This window comes from Fukomys damarensis, unplaced genomic scaffold, assembly GCF_012274545.1.
Source record: "Fukomys damarensis isolate Sample0158 unplaced genomic scaffold, DMR_v1.0_HiC HiC_scaffold_19, whole genome shotgun sequence".
NCBI lineage: Eukaryota > Metazoa > Chordata > Mammalia > Rodentia > Bathyergidae > Fukomys > Fukomys damarensis.
Window position 1 is genome coordinate 18,232,263 of NW_022900931.1, and position 15,842 is coordinate 18,248,104.

General features: G+C 40.3%; 1 protein-coding gene and 1 pseudogene across 4 annotated transcripts in view; one reads left to right on the plus strand and one right to left on the minus strand.

Moving 5' to 3' along the window:
* St8sia1 (ST8 alpha-N-acetyl-neuraminide alpha-2,8-sialyltransferase 1) overlaps positions 1-15,842 on the minus strand; it is a 124,204-nt gene that overhangs the window by 69,508 nt on the left and 38,854 nt on the right. For all 4 annotated transcript variants that reach the window (XM_010615537.3, XM_033766279.1, XM_019206301.2 and 1 more), the window contains one exon: positions 7,895-8,039. In XM_010615537.3, the coding sequence (XP_010613839.1) occupies positions 7,895-8,039 (145 nt within the window). The remainder of the gene's footprint in view (positions 1-7,894; positions 8,040-15,842) is intronic.
* LOC104856593 lies at positions 13,323-14,693 on the plus strand (annotated as a pseudogene).

Sequence of the window (15,842 nt, forward strand, 5' to 3'; positions counted from 1 at the left end):
ATATTATATGTATGTAATATATATTACATGTATATGATCAGAGTAGTCTGAACCCTAGAAATAAAGACATTCAAGCAAAATAATCAGATGATGAATATTTTATAAGACATAGCCATTGCTTTATTAATAGCAGATCACCCCAGGTAAAGAAATTATCAAATTAATTTAATTTACAATTTCCTTTCTATCACCATCTATTGTTTTTCCTTAGTAAATAGTGATCCAGTCTGAAGCTATAAGCAAACTAACTTAGCAAGAAAAATCCTATGCATAATAATATTCAGTATTTTCTTTATAGTCAGCCAGTCTTGACCTGTACCCTATCTTTCCTCTATTTCTCTACCACACCTACCTGTTCATCTATTTTGTTTTTTTATGACAAGGTCTTAATACAACCTGGTTAGCAATTTATCCAATTCTCTCTCCTCCACTGTGTTCACTCCTGCGTGGTCAGTCTCTGCAGAGCCAGACACAGGAGAGACAGGAGTCTAGTGACTTCATCTGAAAAATCTACCACTTTATCAGGTCTCATTCTCAACCTCTATCCACCTCATGAGCCCACATCTGGAGCAACAGCAGATTCAAACTGACCCTTGGGAATGCGGGTGAATCCTGGCGGTTGGGGCAAGGCCTGGGGGTGGATCAGCCAAGGGTTGGGAGTCATCATCAAGCACACTTGCATTCCGGGCCTGGCCCTGAGTTGTGCCTGTCGTGCATTAGTCTAAGTCTTATTTTCACAGCACAGCCCCAAGTCACCCTTCCAGCTTCCTGCCTCCCATTTCATTCCAAGTTTCAGTAATTACATGTCAGCCCCATCTTCAAAGACAGTCCGGCTGTGACCCCAACACTAGGACCCCTCATCTTGTTCACATAAGTCCCTGAATTTCTCAGAAGCTGGACGCTATACCTTCTTCTCATCTAGAAGCTGCCAGCTACCAAATCTCATCTCAGAGGCAGAATTTGATGCCGACTACCACCTAATCTTGATCTCCAAGTCCAGCTCCATCCAATCCCTTTTTCGTCTCTGAGTTTGGCACACTAGGGCACATGCTGTTATTCCTTATTATCTCCCAGTTACTGCTGACACTTTCTTATGGTGAGACTCTAAATACCCATTTTGTTTTAGCCTCCACAGCTAATTTCACTTTCCTGTTCCTACCTCCATCTGTCCTTTCTCTCACCCTGATGGAAAAATCTAGCTGTAGGATCAATCTCTGCAACGTGGCCATGAGAAGCCTGAAGACAACAGGTATGGCTACTCACCCACGAGTCCTGAGACAATCTCACACGTGATCTAAGAATTACCAAGCAATTCTCAGAAAGAAGGCTGTGCACTGACCTGAACAGACACAAACTTCGAGAAAATGTTCTGTACTTATCTATACCTCTTTATCCCTCAGCTAAATTAATGAAAGCAGAGAAAACCAGTCAGGGTGGAGATGATGCCCCTCGCTAAGTTAATCAAATATATCTATGCATGAAAAGATTCCTAAAAGATTTAAGAATTACAAACAAGTACTTTAATAGCAGAAATGAAACAGGGGCTTTCTGGTACCTAAACAAATGCTCAAAACTAAGTCACAATACAATGGAAATGCCTTCCTATACCTTGGCCTTTGCTAAAAATTTAAAAAAAGAAGAAGAAAAAAAAAAAAGAATTAAGATGGAGAAACTGACCAAAGAGAAACAAAAGTAAGCCATGCCAGATTCTTCTACAGGAAAACACCCCATGTCACCAATCCTAGGAAGAAAATGTTATACAGAAGAGTAACACCTCCTGTGAGAATCTATCGCTCCCGTCAGATCTACCACATGAAATTTGACTCAGTAGTAATGGCTGTCATGCCTCCTTTTCAATTGTTCCCAGGAAGCAAGAAGTCTGGGTCTTATCAGTCTTTGAACTAAATTTTACCCACTGTCAAGTTCTTTAGAAAGATTCCCCTACCGCGGAAGATGGACCAGTCCTTTTATCTGTTTCTTACTGTATTCTCATCCATATACAACCCATGAATTTTCACCATAGAATGAACTTGATTTTCAGTTATTTCTGTGTTTGAAGAACAAACTATCTTCCTGTTTACCTCCAGTTATACTACAGTGGGCAACCCCATAGCCCTACTTCACTTATGATTGATTGTTTTCTTTTCTCTACAAAGTTAACAGATGTCAGGAAGTCCTGTGAAATTCCACTGACCTCATCTTCTCAGTGACAGAGCAATGTGAAGAACAGTGGTCATTAATCCATTCTGCAGATATGCAAGCTTAACTCAATGCAAATTAATAATATATTTCACATTGCACTTTTAGTTTATCATAATTATTATGGAAGTGTAATGACAGGAATGTACAATTGAAACAGTCTATAGCATTTCCTATTACCACTTTCCATTTCCTTGAATCTCAGGCTCAATAAATTTATTCCTTTTCACTCTCCTGGAAAATTGATTTCACTCCTTTCCCTATGATATTTTTGTTTTCCTTCACTGGTTCCTGGCATTGCCAAAATGCCAAGGATTGCTAATGCCCATAAATGCTGAGGCAGATAATACAGTAATAACATTTTCATGTGCTTGATTGGAGCATTCATTATGAAGCACTTTTACACCTATAATTTTTTTAATATTGTTTCTTAAAATAGTCCTGAAATAAGAATACAAGATATTATCCATCCCAGTTTGCAAATTACAAAATTTGGGCTGTGAACGGTAACATAACAAATGTCACCAGGGTGAAGCTAATATACAGAATATAACATACATAGAAACTAATATACAGAATATACAGCTAATATAGAGAATCTAAGTCTTTAGACGCCAGTCCTCGTATAGTTCTCTAATGTTGGCAATCAGCCAAAATGATAGTGTAAATTATCTGAATTATCCAATAGTAGTGGGACAGTGTTCAGGATTTCTGTAACAAAGAAGCAAAGAACAAAGGATAATTCTACCTCCATCTCAGAACCTGGATTCCTTCTTATAAAAATCAAATCAAGACAATCACACTGTTATTTCCCTTTTCAAGATGGGCTACTAGGGAGCAAAAAGCCAAAGAGTGCAGGACCCTATAGCCTGTATATCTATATATATATATATACTCTATTTTTTTTCTCCTGAATAGCTGTAAAAGCAATTTTTTCCATTTCTTCTAAATCTATTCTTATAAGGAAACTGAAATGATTTCAAGGTGACCAAGTGATGAACAATTAACCCAACAGAACCCAGGCCTTTTAAAGAAATAAACAAGATGATAAACAATAAAACCTTTGAAATCAGGCCAGATTTTGTTATCTCAGCCTTTCTACCTACCACCTCCACCACCTTGAATAAAGTTTGTAAGCCCTCTAACAACCAAACAGAGTTGCTGTAAGAACAGAGTGAGATAATATAGGAAAGAAACTGAGGCAGGTGGTATAGGACAGCAAATGTGATGCATTTTCCTAGAGTTGAAATGCTGAGCTTGCCATCCCTCTTATAGCAAGACATGCCCAGAGGGCTCAGTCATGACCAAAGACACAGAAGCAAACATCTATCAGGATTTCCTGTTCTGTATCTTCCTTCTTCCTGCTGGAATCCTGGACCCAAACTGGCCATATCCTTGGGCATCAACTAAGGATGAATGAGCAGGAGGACAGGGATCTGGGTGTTTGAAGGCACCACATAACTGGTATCCCAGCTCTGAATGATCCCCTCTGTAATTCCTTATTGCTTGAGATAAACAAGCATCTTTTAGTCTCAATAGGTGGTCACATTGCTATTAAAAAGCAGCCAGAAGCAAGCCTAACAATATCACCTGGCATAAGCCCAGCAGAGCTGGCAGAGCCCCATCCCTACCACACATCAGTACCTTAGTTTCCTTCCACTTGGAAAGGTATGTGCTTGGGAAAATGATAACAGTAATATCATTGTTATGGGATATGATCCAAATTCCACCAGGAAAATATTTTTTGTGAGACTTGGGACTACCCAAGAGCTCAGAAAATTCTAGTAAGCACACCCCTGTGAAGAGGGAAAAATGTGTATTTTTTCATTTAACAAGGCCATTTTGACAAACTATTTCCAAATGTCCTGCTGGGCTTCCCATAGGCCAAGGACACTGCAGGCCCCAGGCCCAGTGGAAAACTCTCTGGTTCTATGGCGACACTATAGGACTCTATGGCCACACTAAGCAGCTGCAAATGAGTGTGCAGGTCAGGCACATGAGTGACGTTCTGTGATTCTGCACATGACATCGTGTGCATGCTCAGGACACAAGACGGCTTTGTGACTGCTCAGCACAGTGATAGAGAATGGTGAGTCCCCTGTGTTTCCATTGCACAGAAAGAGTATTTTTCAGATTCTATAGCACAGATGCGGTTTCTAACATTTCAGCTACTCCCCTTCTCATTTCCAAGGAAAGCTATGCTCTTCCTGAGCAATGTATTTTAAGCCAAAATAGACTTTTACTCAGGAATCCCTGGAAACCCTGCACCATGCAAGCTTTAAAGGGACAGTCCTTGGCTAAGCAGGAAAAAGTAAATCCTAATCCCAAAGATGGGGCTGGTATTCTCAAAGTAAAAACACACCATGCCCTCTGCAACCCACCTCCCCATACTTTAAAAATTCTATGTGAGAGCCACTTTGGGCTTTATAATACCCAACAAATATTTCACCGAAGCATTTATATAAGGAACCCCTGACAGACATAAGTAGACAGAAACAAACACCTCTATTAAATGGGAACCAACTGCATCGGCACAAAAATGAAAAACTTCTTACTCCTCAAAGGCTCACAAGATGGTAATGGGATCAGCAGTGGAGATGTTGAGAAAACTTATGTGATAAGGTGTACTGAGGCAGGTACAGTGTGGGGCAGAGTAGAATAAATTTTGACCAGGGGGCTACAGGAAGTTGCAGGGGATCCAGATAAGAAGAAACTCATTAACTGCAGCAATGGAGCTCCAATGTCGCATTTCAAAGACCAGGGTGACTCTGCAGTCCCCTCCTGAGGACAGACGGCAGGCACAGCACTTTTCTTCTATCGCATCTCAGCAATAACAACAACAAAAGATGCAGAGTAAAAGTGGGCAAAGGGATAACAGCCATAACAACGATGGCTAACATGTTTTAAGCTCTTAAGAGAAAAGCATCAACATACAGACACACAATCTGAGTCAGACAATGAGTGAGTATTTTGCTGAAACTCAGGGAATAAAGAGACGCTTTCTTCCCACGGGCAACACTGAAGTAGGACCATTCAGCTGCATTTCCCCTTTACTCTGCACAAGCTCTTTCCTTCCACAGGGAGCATGAATGAAGCATATTAATTAACTAGCAACTTAGTTTACTTAAAACAAACTAGGAACATTTTGCCAATGAATGATAATGAGTAAGGGCAGACGGAAACACTTTATCCTTTTTATGATGCGAATTGATTTCTCAGGATTTTTAGAAATTACTTATTTCAGAATCTCTCCCCCACAAAATACCTATGTAACCTTAAATACATACATTCATTGAACTGTTTTAGCCTTTTGTAATGACTCTCCATGTTCAATGCTGTGATAGCTGCCAGTCTTAAGCGAAATTTTTTTCCTTTATTATTCAGGAATGGGCCCTTGATCTTGCAATAGACACAAAGAGGCACAGAATCCATCTGTACATATTTTGTAAAGGAAATGTTTCCTATCATCCTGCTGCTGCAACCGACAGATAAGACAGGAAGCTAGTTTATATTCTTTAATCGTCTCTTTTCTTCAAATCTATTTTTCAGTGTAAAGTCAGAAGTCACTTGGTATGACTGAAAGCCCTCATCTATAAAAAGCCTCCTTTGAATTTCCCCCTTAACAGTTTCTTGCTGTTAAAAAAGACTGTTTCCTTATCTCACAGCTAGTTAGTATCATTTTTTTTCCTCATTGAGTTTATCGGTACATTCTAGGTATACAGTACAGTTACATGCATTATTGGGATCTTCTACCTTTACATGACAGGTCTTAGTTCTCATTTTTCCCCTTGTTCTTGCTCTCCCTTCACCCCTTTAGTATCAATTTTTGTACACAGAGGATCCTGTGGACTGGCTTGCTCCTATTCCATTCCCCCAGCTTTTCCTAGCTTCCTGCTGAAGCTTGAAAGTTAAGAACTGCCTCTCCTGGACTTGGCTACAACTAGTGCATTGGCTACAAGTTCATCCTTACTCATTAGACACATCCGAGGGAGACTTGGAAGGAGGAGGAAAATCAGGACCCATCTTCTGGCACATTTCTGCTGGAAACTACTGTACCATGCCAAAAGCAAGGACAAGAGAACTTCCTAACCATCAGACCACAGTGAAGCCAGCAAGTTCCTGCACTCAGTAATCCTAGGATCCACCTCTTCACTCCACCTTCTCCACTCTTCCAGTGGCTTTTTCAAGTACCCAATTCCTTATATGAAATATCTTTCTGTCAGATGTATCTGGGGAGATTTTCGTAGCTTGCCCAAATTCTGACTAACACAATCACACTTCTCCTCGGGTTCAGGATGTACCATATAAACCAGGAAAACATTAATAGCAACATTTATATAATGCTTTGTAGCATACCAAGTACAGTGACACACATCATCTAAATTGGTCTTTGCCATCACTCTGAATAAATGGGACAGGCGCTCCTCCATAAAACAAATGAGAGGGCTGAGTCTCAGAAGAGTCAGGTGACTTATCCAAAACATTAGTAAGAAACAAAGACAAACTTCAGTTTCAGATTTTATGACTCTTAGTCATTTGCTTTGGCATGAGGAAGACTCCTAAGGTCAAATGAACAATGTAGAGAAAGAAAGCACATGAATGCTGACATTTAAACTCTCTATTTCCTTAGGGCTGGGGATTTAGCTCGGTTTGGTGGCCTGCCTTGCAAGCGCCAAGACCTGAGTTCAATCCCTGGTACCAAAAACAAACAAACAAACAAACAAACAAACAAAAAAACCAACTCTCTATTTCTTTGATTTTTTTTTTTTTGAAAAATCATCACTACACTCTGAAACCATTCAATCGGGCTAACATGCTTAAAGATGAGCTAGTAAATGCAAGCTATTTTATACAGACTGTGACTTTGGATCTGGTAGGGACCTGTGCCTCAAATGTATAGGATCCAATGAGAACTCTGGCTACTTATTAATAGACAAAAGGTCAATCGCCCTTTCTAACTCTGACCATGAATATTTTCTGCATAGTCACCTAGCCAAACCAAGAGTGGCTAAAGACCTGTGAAGGCCAAGATTCTCATCTCAATTTCTCCCCAGTGGCAATTTCACTGAAGGTCCTCATTCCCCAACAAGGTGCCCTAGAATAAAGATTTATTTTATTTTTTTGATCTGCTTGTTGCCTAGAATACATCCTGGTAAAAGACTTTATTTCAATGCTTGGGAAAACAAGAAGAAAAACATTAAGTAAATAAAGCTTGACTGAGCACTTTAAGAGTCGTCAAATTGAATTCTTTCTCCTATAACCATGAGGTTAAAATGCAAGAGTCCTAAGAGACAAATTCTCACCATATGGTCCCCACTCCCAGAAAGCAAGATGAGTCCTAAGAAGCCTTCCCAGTACCACAAATCATCGTGTTCATGTCACAGCCGTCCTCAAAGCATTACAATTTCACAGTTTCCTGACCATTCTCTGCTTGCTTCCTTCAGTTTCATGTGACATGAATCTAAAGGGTCAGGAGAATTGTAACTCTGTAATTTCCTATTTTTCTATAACACCTTACTTCTATCCTTATACCCAAACACTATGAGATATCTATAACAGAAATGCCAGATGTAAGGAAAAGCACTTAAAATTAAGATGGAAAGAAGGTCCAAAGGGTTAGGCAAAGTCAAGTATCCCTTTCCCGTGATGTCAAGAAATACAGGAAACTTCGCTGAAATGCAACAACTATACCAACCTGAGGGAAGAGAGAATACGTTGAGTTGTCAATGGTGAAGGAGTATAAGAACTCCCCATCGTACCACATGCTCTTCCCCATGGGGGAATTCATTTTAGTCATAGCAAAGAGATGGGCGGGGTCACAGCAGTCTTCCATTTGTTTCCTAGGAGAGAAAACAGAGAAAGAAAAGAACAGCAGGTTAAGTGAGCAGCAGACTCATTCACTCATCATTCCCACAGAGATGTGCAGCCTTAGCTCCGAGCCAGCTCACAGAAGCCGCAGTGTCTCCACGGTGATTAGACTACTATTAATTCCCTCTTCCAGCCATTGCAATGCATGACTAGAATATTTCATAACAGGAAAAAAAATATCTCAGAAAAATGCACCGGCTCTCAGGTGCACCTGAAATACGTCTAAGGGCAAAAATAATCATTATGGTTGCCAATTTATTGATTGATCCCAATATCCAGGTCCAGAAAAAAGACTGGAAGAACTGACACTGGAGAGTGGTGAACTAGTTAGCCACGGCAGAAATGCACCTGTGTCCTGACTTACCAGTCAGATGATTAAGCTCTGTAAGGAGGGACTTTTCATGAGCTACACAGAATAGGAAGTGCACAGAGTGGCTGAAAAAGAGAGTTTGCTTCCCAAAACTGGGGACAGGATTATAGACCTCATCAGAAACTCCTCTGACAGAAACAATAAAGTGAGTGGTCTCACATGGTAAGGATGTAACTTGCCTTCCTGCTGTCTAATCTGTGGGCCTCTTCAATTCTCAGTTTGGCCTCTCAGGAGTGCTTGACAGAGTTGGACACCATGACATCTGCAATGGCCTCCCCTCCTTCCCTTTGTGTCTGAAATGCCAGCCTCTTCTGAGTCACCTCGCCATGCAGCGTGCCAAGCTGCCCAGCAGATTTATGCCCTGCTTGCTCCTCAAGTACAGGCTGTGTCCCTGGCCTCTGGAGCAACCTCATACCCAACTCTGGTACTCACTAAACTTCATGAGAACAAAAGCTTCCTCTCCACCTCTACCTCTAGAAGACAAATACAATGAATTGCTGACAAAAACCACTTCCCGTGGTGTCTCCAAGCTCAGACATCTTTACCCGTTTATGGCACAGAAACGTGGTGCTGAAAGGGGACACTAGAGAAAAGCACTCGGCTTCAAATCCAGGCTCTGCCACTTACTAATGCCAGCACTAGGAAGAACTACTGGGCTCCAGAAATGGCCTCAAAAAACCTTTTCTGAGAATTGGCTAAGAAGCTTCAGGTAGAGCAGAGTAGAAGTTCAATGTGTGTTAGGTCCTATGTTCCCTGAAAAATTCATGGTGAAATGTAACTGTCAGAGTAAAAGTATGGTGGGTAGGGTATTTAAAAGATGTTTAAATCTGAGCGCTCTTCTTTTGTGATCAATTAAGGCCAATAGCACAGGAATACGTCACTATGATGGTAGGCTCCATGGCTTTCTGTCCCTCACCCCTCCTCCCTGGAGCAGCCCTACCACATGATGCTCTCCGCCATGATGTGAGGCAGCCAGAAAGCCCTCACTGAAGTAAGGCCCCAGATACTGGGCTTCTCAGCACCAGGACTAAAATTTCTTTTTCTTCAAAATTACCCACTCCATGGTATTCTACGACAGTAGCTGAAAACAGACTAAGATATTAGGTATTGTGGTTATTATGCAGCCCCACTGGTGACACAAATACACATGGCTAGGGAAGCCCCCAGTGTCACAGCATGGCAGCCTGGGACAGACCTGTCAGAGCTCCTCCTACCTGGCTGGAACGTCTCTCCTTCTCTGTGAGGTCTTGGCTGACCTCCCCATTGCAGAGGTTTCCGTGGGAAGAAGGATGGGGAGGGACTCAGCAAGACAGCCCCCGTGTCTCATCAAAGCTGCTGGGATTAGTGTCACCTGTTGCCCCTGCTCTGTCATTCCACTCCTCCTCAGCTGCCCTTCTTTTTCCTTTCTCTTCCACTTCCATGAATTCTCACCCGCATTTTTCCACCCTGAGCTGAACAACACAGAGCCGAGCCTGCCAGGTCCGATTCCAGGCTTTCTCCTGTCTGAGTGCTTCCTGCTCTGAGGCCCTCTCATTCACCCCTCCCTCTCTCCGTCCTGAAGGAATCCCACAAACACTGGCCAAACACCTTCTACACACCAGTGGCTTTCACAGATATGCTCCCACTTAACTCTCACAGGAATCCGGAGCTATACAGCGTTGGGATTCTTCTTTCAGTAAATTATCTCAGGTCCCATAATCAGTAAAGCAGTTGGATATGACTTCACTCTCAGGGCTTGACCTCATATCAGCACTTAACTTCCAACCAGGCTGTAGCTCTTACCCTGAGACCAAAGCAAATTTACCATTTAGCACATAGTGCGATGGGAAATTCACAATAAAAACTGGTCACAGTCATATGACAACACCTTCGCTTCCAAACTGCTTACATGTTTGTTTCCTCTTTCATGCCCCTAAGAAGAAGATGGAGCCAGTTACATTATTTGGAATTCACAGACAATGACACTTATACTCGGCTCAGGAGAACTTACATTCAGTAGATCAATAAATGTCTTCTTAATTATTGACAAAATGGGTGTTAGACAATACACAATCAAGTCTACATCTCTTAACACAGCATATCCATACTCAGGGCAGTCATGCCTTTAGTAGAAAAAAAAGAAAATACTCTACAAAAACAAACAAAAATGGGACAGTGGTGCATGTGTACAAATATTTTTTTAAGTAAAAAGTTATAATTAATTCATAATGATCTTGTTGCTACTCACAACACAGGCTTTTCTATCCTACATCTTCAAACGCTTTCCTCCACCCAGAAGGCCTCCCCATCTTCCGTGTCTCATGCTCAGCTATAGAGGGTGGCGACAAAGGGACCACAATGGGAAAGTGTGCCTGCAAATTCCTCCTGCCTGAAAGGGACTGAAAACTAGCTCCCCAGTTATACTGGTCACTAGCAGCAGCATCAAAACCAGCCCTTGAGGAGCCGCGGATTTAGCTCAGTTTGATCCCCAACACCAAAACCAAAAAAACAAGCAAATAAACAAACAAAACAGTACTCGTGCTGGTACTACCAGCAAGAGGGGGAGACACAGTAGAAGTAGGAGTAGTGATTTTTACTTCTACTTACCTAACACTGCTAGGTTTTTGGGATATCAAAGTGGACAGAAAGCCAGACTTGCTTTCAGAAAAGATGCTTAAGAAGAAAGCAACCAAGGTCAAACTACAAAGGCCAAAATTAATAAATTGAGACTTCATCAAATCTAAAAGCTCTGCACAGCAAAGAAAACAATCAACAAAATGAAAAGGCCACCTATGGATTGGGAAAAAATATGTTCAAGCCACACATCTGATAAGGAGTTAATAGTCAAAATTTATAAAGAACATTTACAACTCAACAGCAGGAAAACTAATAACCCAATTTAAAAATGGGGCAAAGGCCTTGATCAGACATTTCCCCAAAGAAGACAAAAAATGGCCAGTACGTGTATGAACAGGTGTTCCTCATGCATTGTTGAGGAAATGCAAATTAAAACCACTATATGATATCACCTCATACATGTAAAGATGGCTAGAACCAAAGGGGTAGGGGCGTTAGAGAGGGCGTGGAGAAAACCAAACCTGTATGTTGTCGGTGGGACTGTAGGCTGGTACAGCCATTACGGAAAACAGGAGAGATGTCTGAAAGAAATTAAACATAGAGCTGCCAAATGACACAGCAATTCCTCCTCTGAGTATACCCACTAAGGAGACAAAATTATCCTTCAGAAAGATATCCTGCACCCATTGCAGCATTATCCAAAGAAAAGATCAGAAACAAACAAAATGTCCATCAACAGATGAATGAAATGCAATATTATTCCACCTTTAAAAAGAAAGAAAGTTTGCTCTTTGCCATATGGATGGACCTGGAGGACACTATATGAAGTGATATAAGCCAAGCACAGAAAGACATCGCAGTATCTCACAAGTGGAAGTGGAATCTAGGGAAAAGAAAAGATCCTGGAGACAAAGAATGAAACAGTAATTTTCACAAACAGGGTTGAGGGTGGAAAAGAAATGGGGAGAAATGGGAAGATGTAGCTCAAAGGATACAAACTACCAGATATGTAGGGTAAGCAAGTTTAGAAATCTAATATACAATATATAGGTAAGAAAATTATAATGTATTAAGGATTTGATTTTATCTGCTGTTATCACAAATAAGGCTCTTATCACAAAAAATAACTAGGACAGATATATTATCTGGCTTTATACAGTAACCATTTCACCTTCTCCACATACCCTGTAATGCCATGACATAAACCCTGACTATACATAATAAAATTTATTTCAAAAAAAAAAAAAAGGAAGGGTAACCAACAATGAAGTTAGGACTCATGTGCAGGAAGATATGACAGAAATGTGCACATATCTGTGGTCTGTTGTTGCTTGGGGGAAAATAGAGGGCATTAAGTTATATCCCAGGGTTCCAAGGAGGATTTCCCACTCAGATTTGTGGCGTGGGAGAAACAGGTAGCATAAAGGAGGAGGCAAGTCACTCCAGCTGGGAACCAGTCACAGAGGCAAGAGAAGATAAGGTACATTCCCAACAAGATTCATCAGAATACACAGCACAAATACTAAGACTGTGATCCCTCAGAAATTGTTGCATTGAGTAACGTGCTTCATATCTATCCAATCCTCTGGAAGGAAGATTTCAGCTTTTTAGCAAATTTGATTCCCTTCCCTTTCTTATACTTTGTGCTGATGATGTATAGTATCTGTTCCTCTTTTGTGGCAAACAGAGGGTCAAAAAAAGCAAAAGGGAATTCAGTTTTATATTCAAATTTCAATTTGTAGATCATTTTGTTTCATTTGTGTGTGAGCTGAGTATTGGAATTAAGATCTCAATGGCTTTATTATGTGAATTTCACTTTCAGCAGTGGTCTCATATAATGATGCCGCAGTTGTACTATGAAGATAAATACATATGAAGCATGAGAGCCACTTGTTAAAATCTCACTTGGGTCTCATCCCTCCTAATGGAAGCCATGTGGCTGAATTAAGCCATGAGGTCTTCATCTGTTTGTTGCTCCAAATGACCAGCACAGACAGATTTTGCAAAATCTGAGCAAACAAATAATGGTAAAAACCTATAATGCCTAGTGTCAAAATGAACCTTGTTGAGATTATCAGGTAACAAAAGCAATGCTTTGGTCACAGACATGAAGGAAGCCAGCAGGTTGCCACTCCGATGACTGACACTGTTATGCTCATTCCAAGGAATGACTGAGTTTGAGATAGTAGGGACAATCAAGAATTTTACTTTGTTCTCATTATTTTGCCAAACTCAGCTGTTATTCTTGAGTTTCAGACTCAGCTTTGGGGAAGCCGAATGGTCAAGCTGACAAATGTCCTAAGGAATGCCATGTTTAATATCTCGGAATATGCATGTGACAAATCATTGTGTGATTCTGCGTATCATCACCATATCAAAATGGGGAATTAAAAGTGAGTAATCCAGACAGGTAGTATAATCAGAGTAGACTGTTTATAACTTAACAGGCAATTAAAATTCTGAACAACATTCCAGAATACTCCATGAGAGGCAGAGGAGTGGCAGACCTGCTCCTTCCTGCTCCCCCACACCAACAGTAATTCACTCACCAGCTGTAAAAATTGTGAAAGAAACCACTTACCATGATGTTTGGGGGAGTCAAACACAATGCCACTCAAGAAGAACTGAAAAGAGTTTTACGGGAAATAGGCCTTGAAACACCATCCTAGTAAGAATCCAAATGAAGGAGAGAAGTTTGAACAGATTTCTCAAACTTGCAAAGTTCTTGCTGATACCAAAGAAGGGAATTATATGAATAAAGGAGAAAACAGAAAATTAAGGAGGATAGAGCAAGTGGCAGTTGTGGCTTCCCCATGGATAGCTTTGATCTGTTTTTGGAGGAGGATGGAAACAGAGAGAAAGGAAAAGTAAAAATGCTGTGCATCAGCTCTTGGTAACTTAGATTTATACACTGGCTCTGCCAAAGAATGTGATCTGTGACAAATATGAAGGTGATAAGAAAGGAACATCAGAGTCCTCTCCCAACTGCTGGGGTACTGGAATGCAAATAAGATTCATCAGACAGGACCAGGAATTGTGCAGCAAATATCTGTGCCTGGAGTTCCAGGACTATGGGGAAGGCATCAGTCCTAAAGACAGATGTAAAAGCTGCAATAAAAGGAAGGTAGTCTAAGAGAGGAAGATTCTAGAAGTTCATATTGACAAAGGTATAAAAGATAGCCAGAAGATAACATTCCATGGTACAGGAGACTAAGAACCAAAACTGGGGCAATAACGTCATTGTGTTAGATCAGAAGAACCTGCTGTTTTTACTCCAAGAGGAGTCTGGACATGTGTATGGACATAAAGTTGGATGAAGTATTGTGTGGCATCCAAAAGTCAGTATCTACTCTTACAACCAAACTACAGTCATCCCCTCTCGTCAGGGTCAAGCCTGGTGATATCAAGGGTGTGAGAAATGAAGCCACAACAATTTATGGCAGTCCATACGTAAGAGTTATCTAACTAATCATCAAATTTAAGGTAAACTTTCCTGAAAATGGCTTTCTCTCTCCTGCTGAAGCTCTCTTTGCTAGAGAAAGTCCTACCTGAAAGGAAGAAAGCAGAAGAGACTGAAATGGATCAGGTAGAGCTGGTAGGCTTCTATCTGAATGAGGAAAGATGGCTCCATTATGATGGAGAACCCTGTGAGGACAAGGGACATCACCCCAGAGACAGTGTTCAGGGCAGTTGTGAGTGACTAAAGCACTATGAATATAAATATGCACAGTACTTGCTATTGTTTTAATATCTAATTAGAGTAATTTAAAAACGAAGTGAAGAATAAATGCAAATGAAAAGCTCCAAAAAAGTCTGATAAGCTGCCTAGGAGGAAAGAGTAAAAATTTCCTTGTGAGCTTTATAGGATGAGATTCTATTAGGTGATGTGTAGTGTACATTTAATATTGCAAGATGAAAATGCTACGATAATTATGGGAGCTGTTGATTTTAGGTACAAGAATATCAAGAATTACTGACTAGATAGAAGCTTATAGTATCAGTAAAAGAAAATACTAACACTGTGTGTTTGGAAGGTAACTTTATGAAAAATATTTCATCATTTTTCTATCACCATTTATAAAATGTTAAATAATAATGTAAGGCAGAGTAACAGAGTTGAGATTACATGCAAATCCCTATAGATTTATTTTGTGTACTAGCATTCAAAACAGTAAACAAAATATTAAAGAATATTTAATTTTCAGCTATTTAACTTCATTTAGAACAGAGTTGTTCAGAGGAAAAAAATCCTGTGTGGAAATTTTTCATATCTTGTTATGAAGACTAAATGGTTAAAAGTCAAGTTTACCCATAAAAAGTTCCATGAGAAATAAAAATTCTAAAAATATACATGAGAAATCATCTCCGACCCAGTCATAATAGAGAATTCTACATATTTCCCTTCCCTGCTTTATTCCTCTCTACAGCACTTAGCTCTGTTTACAGTCTACTTATTTATAGTCTTGTTTACTGTCTTTCTCCTCAGAATATAAACTCTATAAAGCGAAGGACTTTACTCTTCTGGTCATTGCTGTATTCTCATTTCTTAAAAAGGTGGCACATCCATTGCAAAGGTGCTGGATAAATATTGATTGAATAAATAAATAACAAATTGGAAAAAAGACAGTGTTGGAAAAAAAAGAAAATCTCAATGCATATTTCGTTTGCACCAATCAATTCAGAGTTAATTGGTCAATGCCTTATACTGTTTGTCTACAGAGACTAAAAACCAAAGTAGTATCAAAGTAATTGCTATAGACTAACCACATTTTCTGTAGCAGACAGCCCAGCATTTTTTGAGACTTGCTGAGCAATGAATGCCAAGCTCTTTAAACTGTGCACTGAACAG